Source organism: Malus domestica, chromosome 05 (genome assembly GCF_042453785.1).
Source record: "Malus domestica chromosome 05, GDT2T_hap1".
In the NCBI taxonomy this organism is placed as follows: Eukaryota; Viridiplantae; Streptophyta; class Magnoliopsida; order Rosales; family Rosaceae; genus Malus; species Malus domestica.
In genome coordinates this window covers 11,939,550-11,947,908 of record NC_091665.1, presented here as the reverse complement: position 1 = coordinate 11,947,908, position 8,359 = coordinate 11,939,550, and the positions used below count along the sequence as shown (strand labels likewise).

Here is an 8,359-nt window from a genome sequence, read left to right as displayed (position 1 = left end):
TACAATGAATTGCAGGAATAGCAGGAATGGTCACACCTAACTTTTCTACAATGACTGCAGGGTGGCAGGAATGGTCACAAATGATGAAAATGAAGAAACAACAATGGCAGGCGGTCATATTGACCTAAATCTTACTAATGCATATCCATGTCCTCATGTGTGCGCTTTGTAATGTTGATTTTTAATGAAATTACACAAAGAAAAATGTTTATTATTCAACACAATAGACTAGAAAAAGAAAACAAGGTGTGAAAGGAAGGGGAGGAGGAAAAGTAAGTGTTTCTCCTACTTCCTCTTTCCTCTATGACTACTTTTGTTCTCCACTTTCTCTAGATGCTACGGTTTCAGATTACTGTATATTTCAATTATATCATATTCATTGAATTCATATGGGTATTTCCTTTTTTACTTTTGTTATCAAATGACATGGTATATTACTATGTTACTATCTCTTGCCTAACGTGCGAAAATCATGCATGCAAAAAACATACTAGCTACTGCCAGAAGCCAACTTATCTTTATATTAAATGCCGGGTAATTGTTTTATGCCTCTGTGTTCGTGAGAGAGAGAGAGAGAGAGAGAGAGAGAGAGAGAGAGAGAGAGAGAGAGAGAGAGAGAGAGAGAGAGAGAGAGAGAGAGAGAGAGAGAGAGAGAGAGAAAGAGAGAGAGAGAGATGGGGAACATTTTTCCAGTCTACAAGTTTATTCTGCATGGGGTTATGAAGCTAGTAGGGATGAGACCCCAAACAGTGGAAATCGAGCCAGGAACTATCATGAACTTCTGGGTGCCCAATAAAATTACAGAAAAGCAGAAATCCAAGCCCGCCGTGGTATTCATCCATGGGTTTGCAATGGATGGTATCACCACATGGCAATTTCAAGTGCTATCTCTTGTTAAAGACTACGCGGTTTATGTTCCGGACCTTCTCTTCTTTGGAGGCTCCACTACGGATAAACCGGATAGGTCACTGGAGTTTCAAGCGGAGTGTGTGGCAAAGGGTTTGAGGATACTTGGGGTGGAGAGGTGCACCGTGGTGGGGCTGAGCTATGGAGGCATGGTTGGGTTTAAGATGGCTGAGTTGTACCCTAATTTGGTTGAGTCTATGGTGGTGACTTGTTCAGTTATGGCTTTAACCAGGTCAATTACTAATGCATCTCTTGATAGACTTGGGTTCAAATGCTGGTCAGATTACTTGCTTCCCGACTCAGTCAAAGGTGTGAGAAACCTTTTTGAAATTGCTGCCTATAAATTTCCGCATCTCCCAGACTGGATTTACAAACACTATTTAGAGGTATGTTATTTGGATTAATTAGATAGTTGCTTATCCTAACCCACCCATGCATATTGATCTGGATTAGTACTCATGCATATCGTTTGAGGTCTTAAACTTTTGAGTCAATGCATATATGTGAGCGTTGTGCATGGCTGCAGGTTATGTTTGAACACAGAAAAGAGAGTGAGGAACTTTTGGATGCATTGATTGTGGATGACAAGGACTTTACAGCGGCTCATTACCCACAGGTTTTCTATACATTTTGGATAGTCTACATCTTTATGTCCGCCGTTATCCAAATATGTTAGACAATTCGGTAATGTTAAGGCCGTTTGATAACCATTTTGTTTTTTTTTTTTTACTTTTTTTTTAAAGCTAAAAAAATAACATTTGTTTGCTACTGAAAGTTATTTTGGTGAAAATTGAAACCTCAAATGGCTATCAAATGTGTCCTAACAAAATCAAGGAAAGTGATCTATCTAATGTTTTCTCCAATACTTTCCTTTGATACTAATGTCTCGATCGTTTTCTTGCAGCGTGTGCATCTTTTGTGGGGAGAGAATGACAAGATTTTCAACATGGAAACTGCCAATAATCTCAAACTGTATGCCTAACTTGTCTTAGACATATACATTATTTTACTCATTCAATAACTTTGACTTTAATGTAAACCTTAATTAAAATGGATCGAATCACTTAATTTGTTATATTCATTAAAATTTTTCAGATACATACTATATGATGATAATCCATTTATATTGGGGTCTTCTGATTATATAACAGCCAACTTGGAGACAACGCAACTCTACAGTCCATAGAGAAGACGGGCCACCTTGTTCAAGTGGAAGGACTATTTGTATACAACAAGGAACTCAAGAAATTTCTCTCTTCCCTGTTAGAAGAAAATGTGCACGAATAGCAAACAAACTTTGCAAATTGCAACCACTTAAACTCTAATAGTTTGAAATTTAAATAACTGTTTTGCAAAAGCTAATCGGTTCATTTCGTGTTGTAAATTGTTATTGAGGCTGATCAAAAGGCCTATCGAAGGAAAGGAAAATACAAATATTTTGAGCTGATATCAGGCAACAGATTATTTTTCATCTCTCGAATTTTTCTTTAGAGGATGTGGTTGATTTTCTTTGTAATAAAAATATTTGAGCCACAACTTGCTGAATGCATACTGTGCACTTTTGCTTTACATTATTTGTGATGAAACAAAGGTGACATCACTACAAAAAAAAAAGAAAAAAAAAGAACCTTTTTGTTTCTCGAGCTCATAATTCGTCGTCTTAGATTTCGCCCGACAAACATTCATCTGGCAAAGATCGTCCCGCAAATGTCGTTGCACGAAATTTTGCCCGACAAAAATTAGAAACCATTGGACAATAGGACTTTGCCCAATAGACATTCCATGACCATTTCATTGAACCAAATTGTGTTGACCAATTAGCTCGATGAACCATACATGCTCAACTGAAATCTTTCATCGAACAAAGTTTAAATTTATGAAAAATAATAATAAAATATATTTAACCCGACAAAAATTTCGTTGGGTAAGATTTATAAAAAAGGAAAACAAATTAAAAAGGTAAATTTTTACCCGACAACTTAATTCATCAGCCAACTGCTTGATCCTAAAAGACGTCCATCTCCTAAAATTAGAAATTTTGAAAATAAATGTAGAGCCAGTGCCATTCATCCATCATATGCTCAAAACTATACGGCGGATGGGTCAGAGCTTCATCATAAGTTTCTAAAGTCTTGTACTTAGAGAGAGGGTCGAAGGAGATAGGTAGTGTGAGAGCTAAGGAAAGAGGCAAGTTTGCAGTGGGGGATTTTGGAGGGAGAGAGAGAGAGAGAGAGAGAACAAAATAGTCCCTCCTTAAATGAAAATTAGATTATCGTTTCATTTAACTCCATTTAAATCAATTCTATGTATACAAAAACCAATTCAGATTACTAAATTATTCTTTTGGGCATGGAAGTACAACATTCTACTAGTGGTCTCTATCTCTTTCAAGCAAGTTGATAGGAGCATATTTATGCGCCTTAGTTAGTTAGTTCTTATGCATTTATGTTGTGTTTTCTTAGTTAAGTTAGTCTTTTAAGCTATTTTCATGTGTTTTCAGGTTTTAGAGACAAAGTGAGCAAAAGGATGCAATTTGGAGCATTTTGGAGCAAAATTGGGCTAAAATGGAGTTCATGCACATGAAGCACAAGGGATGGACGAATTTGAGGAATTGGTGAAGCTAGGAAGGCGTTTCAAAGTTGAAGAATTGAAGATACAAAGTTTCCTAGTTGAAGAAGGAAATGACTTGAATGAAGGATTCCTAAATGAATTGGGATTCCTAATCACTAAAGGAGTCCCAATTGAAGATGGATTCCTAGATATATGAAGTTTCCTACTCAAGCAAGGTTTCCTACATGAAGAAGAAGAATTAAAGCCAAAGAATCAGCTCAAGATAAGGAGTATTATCCAAAACCTCATCCATAACCTTATCTTAGCTTATCTTATCCAATCAAACCTTATCCTATCCTATCTTATCCTTATCCTAAACTATCCACATTCCAGCCACTTAGGAGGGTTTCTAATTAGATTAGGATGCTTAAAATGGGATTTCTAGAAGACCTTATCTTATCCTACCAAGATGACACCTAAGAACCTTTCTAGAAGCCTAAAAATCTGCCTTGCATTATCCTTCTAGAAACCACACTTTGTGCCGAATTTTCTACCCTATTTCCTTTAGGATTTTGGTTTCTAGAAGCCTTATCATTTCACACTCTTTGTGCTACACCTTATCTCCCAATCCCTTTGGGTTTTTGACTTGTTTTCCTTATAGGATTGGATGTTATTATCCTATGCAATTTAGGCCTTTAAAACCTTGTCCTTTGCTACCTAGGAGATGAGGTTTTCAGCCTATATATACAACCCATTGCCGCACCCTTTCACTCACCACCCTCTACCAGATTTTCACTACACCATTCACCAATCATCCCTCATTGTGCCGTGAGTTTGCAAGGAGAAGAAGGAAGACAACTTGGAGCCGTGCATGCCATTCAAGACGTTGGATTGTCGGAGCGTTTCTAGGTGTTTTCTATCTTTGTTTCAATGTTTAAATTTATTTATCTTTGTTTGTTTGCGAACATGAGGAACTAATTTCTTTATAGTTAGAGGGGAATTCAAAGCCATGATCATATGTTTTATATGACTTGATTTCGTCCAATTATGATTTCATGAATCGTGAATGTGGTTTACTTATCTATTTGATTGATAACATGTTTATGTATGTTGATTGAGGGTCGACACTTAGTTTGCAAGCATGAATTTGATGCTAGAGTATAAGGGAATTTCACCTAATCGTTATTAACTTATATTCATAAGTAGTAAAAGTCGCTAGTCACGATTGTGTTAAGTAAATCCTAGGCAAGAGTAACATGCGTATCCCATAGTTATGAATGCCTCGTCAATGCTTATGATTTCCATTGAACTTAATGATCTTTGATATGTGTCTCTATCATGCGTATTCCATAGTTAGGGTCCTTGATAAGAATAATTTGGTTGTAATGCGTATCCCATTCAATTCAATGAATCTAGGGAAATCTGAGAATTAATTGGTCAATCTAGTTAATTTGGGGCATTGTCATTTAAGGTTTATTGAAAGAGTAATTGGAAATCGAGTCGTATGCATATGTTTCATGTGTGGAGAAGGAACCTTCTAACTAGCCTTTCACCATCTTAGTTTTCATCAAAACGTTTTTGTCAAAGTTTATTTTCAAAGTTTCTGTTTTCAAAGTTAAATTCGTCCAAAATCAATCCCCCTTTACTTAGTTGAGTCATAGTAGTTAGAAATCACTTTAGTTTGTGTTTTTAAGTGTCTTAGGTCAAGTTAAAACCAATTTTCGTCCAAGTTTGTGTCTAGTGTTCAAAACTGCCCAGATTGTGGTTTTAAGGCAGTTTTGAGTGTTTTTGGGCTGTTTTGAGTCTTTTGGTTTGTTTTGGTGTTTTAAAGTTTAGTTTTGCATTCTTTGAGTCTAGTTTAGTGTTTTACACTTGTTTTTACGTATTTGAGTCAGTTTTCAAGTGATTTTGCAATCCCTCCTAATCCCCGGTTTAGAACGATCCCTACTTACATACTTTGCTACAATTGATAACAAGAGGGTTAATTTGTGTGTCAACATAATTTTCACATCACAAGTATGTTTCAGATTTGCTCAAATGTACAAATATGTTTGATTGTAAACATGTTTCAACATCTGCAGATTGTGGTTGTTGTCTTAATCTTTATGCAGGTGAACCTCTCTCTGATGTGACTAAATTTCGTAGTGTGGTTGGAGCCCTACAATATCTCGCATTCACAAGGCTTGATATTACTGTTGTTGTCAATCAAGTTTGCTAATATATGCATCGTCTTACCACTAATATCATTGTTTTGAAAATTGTTTCTTGATCTTCAACTCCTATTTTTACCACCACAGATTTGGTGTGACATTATTTCAGCAATCTCTTTGGTATCTAAGTCTAACCCAATATTTCATTCCAGAACTCACCATGTTGAGGTGGATTATCACTACATGTGCGAAAATGTTACTCGAAAACAGTTTACAGTTGGTTTTTTTTTTTTTTTTTCCACAAAAGATCGGATCGCAGACTTTTTGACAAAAGGATTATAGACAAAAAGGTTTAATCTTGTTCTTTCCAAGCTTTCCATTCATCGTCTACCTCTCAGCGTGTGGGGGCATGATAAGCAAACCCCGCCATATCCAAATTCAAATATCATCTCATCCAAATGGTTACAACTTGAAGTTTCACCAATACATAACAACGGATCCTTAATTTAACAACTTTATAAATTTAAAAGTACGAATTGACGAACATACCCTAGAGGCGAGATTATTGACTTCAGTTGATCATTATTTTGTGATGCGTATGAGCCATTATTTTAAGGTATTCTCGAAGAACTCGACGGTACGAACGCATAGGTGCATGCAGAATCAAAATCGGAGTTACGTGGAAGGTTTTACGGAACTACGAATTCAAAGAATCCTTTTGTAAAAATTACTATTTATTATTTTATATATTTCTTATAATTATTATATTATTATATCATTATTTTAATAATATTTTATTATTATGTTATTATTTTTAATAATATTTGGTGGAATATTTTAAATATTTTATTAATTTTTCGGGCTTTGGGGCCCACACCCCACTTAACTCTCCTCTCCCTTTCTTCCACATGGCATCTTCTTCCCCATTCATTGGGAAACTCTCGAACTCTCTCTCAGTCTCACTTTCATCTCTCTCTTTCTCTCTTTGTCACTATGCATATATAGTGCACCAATTTTTCGACCACCACCATCCAAACCAAGAGCACCACGAGCTCAAAACACCCAAACCTCACCTCGAAATTCTTTCTGGATCGTCAAGATCGAATCTCAATCAGGTCGCGACCTTTCCAGCCATTTTCTAGCCAATCCACTGTGAGTTAGTCGTTGAGAAAGGTTCCATTCTCTTGTCTCGTCGAGAGGTATGATTTTTCTTTTTTGAATCACCCAATTTCGTGAAGTATGGAAGAAGTTATAATCATTTGAATTTTCCCAGTTTTCGGTGACCTGCACGCCTTTGCAGGCATTTTCAGGCCATCTCTGGCCAACTTTTTAACTCCAAATAGGTATAATCTTGTTTTACTCTTCTCCAGCTTCGTTTTGATATGGGTCAATTTTGGTTGAGAAATGATAGAGATATAGCCATTTGAAAATCCTCTAGAAATCCGGCCAATAAACCTAGTTCCGTTGAGTTTTTCAGCAAAAAAAACAAAATCAAAACAAAAAACAAAAAACCCAGTTTTCGGTGATGTCCCCGGCGGCCGGCAGTGCCCTCAGTGACCGAAGTAATGAAGAAGAAGAGGGAATATTCTCTCATATTCCCTATGTTGACTTTCTGTTGACTTTTTCAGATTTTTGTCGGAACCTCTCCTTGGCTAATTTCAATGCCTCGAGTCCGTTTTTGGCATCAATTAAGTGAAATTTTGAAGTTTTAAAATAGTTGACTGGCCCGGCGACTTGGTTGACATTTTATAGTTGACGTTGACTTTTCGTTTACTTTTTACGAAAATTGTCCGGGACCGTTCTTAGTGTATTTCGATGCCCTAATTCCAAATCCGCACTTCGTTTTCTCAAATTTAATCATTTTAGTTGAGTTTTATTGAGGGGACCCAATATTATGCTTAGGTGTGATTACTATCGGAGTCTCCAACTTTCTTAGTTCAATGGCTGTGACCTCGCAAGTAATCGAGTGGGTATTTTCTTTTATATTGTGTGCGTATATATATTTAGTTTTCATATATACTTAATAATGAATTTTTGACGTGATGCCATAATTAAATTAACGTTTATAAGAAATGTCATATTGATGAGAATTAGGAAATTATGCTAAATCCTATGGGATTCACAAGTATGCGTACTACTATGGGATTTTATTTATGACCATGATTAATATTTTATTGAATAGTATTATGTTAATTAGAATTATCGATTTGTGGTTGTATGATCATATTTATATTATCTGCTCATCGTGTGCTGCACTGGTGTTTGTACTCGCCTGGTATTTGTGCTCATTATGTAATTACCAGATGTTAGGTGTCTATTTAACAAATATTATGATGTATTGAATTCTTGAGTTATTGTAGGCTATGGTAAGTATTTTCATACTATACATAGTATGTGTATTTTGGAAACTATACTTGTTTTACAGCGAAAGGTTATTATGTTTTCGAAAAGGTTTTTACAAGGCTTTATTTTAGGCACACTCATCCTTGTTTTTCACCGCTCCAAATTTTAGTAGCAGAGCTTTCGTGTCGACGAGGATTTCTGGCAAATGCTGATGTCCTACTCCCAAGGTATAGTTCTTATTCTCGCTCACATGTGCACTTTTCCATTTAGGCACTTTTAGGTTTAAATTTACTCACATTTTCCACATCGCTTCGTCACCTTCCTTGTTTCAGCCAGTATAGCTCGATTTGAAGTCCAAGTGGACATTTCAGGTCGAGGTGTGTCAAATATTTGACTCATTCAAAGATCAT

General features: G+C 36.1%; 1 protein-coding gene across 2 annotated transcripts; it reads left to right on the top strand.

Annotated features, from left to right (window-relative positions):
* Positions 1 to 223: 223 nt before the first annotated feature.
* LOC103445011 (uncharacterized) lies at positions 224 to 2,353 on the top strand. 2 transcript variants are annotated; one of them, XM_070821624.1, is made up of 4 exons: positions 224 to 1,292; positions 1,433 to 1,522; positions 1,811 to 1,878; positions 2,002 to 2,353. In XM_070821624.1, the coding sequence occupies exons 1-4, from the start codon at positions 675 to 677 to the stop codon at positions 2,090 to 2,092; spliced, it is 867 nt and encodes a 288-aa protein (XP_070677725.1). In that variant the 5' UTR covers positions 224 to 674; the 3' UTR covers positions 2,093 to 2,353. The 2 variants fall into 2 exon arrangements, with proteins under 2 accessions (XP_070677725.1, XP_028957866.1); XM_029102033.2 differs by having other exon boundaries at positions 227 to 1,292; positions 2,058 to 2,353.
* Positions 2,354 to 8,359: the final 6,006 nt, after the last annotated feature.

Coding starts and splice junctions, on each gene's coding strand:
- LOC103445011 (XM_029102033.2), top strand. CDS start 675: ATGGGGAACATTTTTCCAGTCTACAAGTTTATTCTGCATGGGGTTATG. Junction 1,523..1,810: donor CAGCGGCTCATTACCCACAG/GTTTTCTATACA, acceptor GTTTTCTTGCAG/CGTGTGCATCTTTTGTGGGG. Junction 1,879..2,057: donor ACTGCCAATAATCTCAAACT/GTATGCCTAACT, acceptor ATTATATAACAG/CCAACTTGGAGACAACGCAA.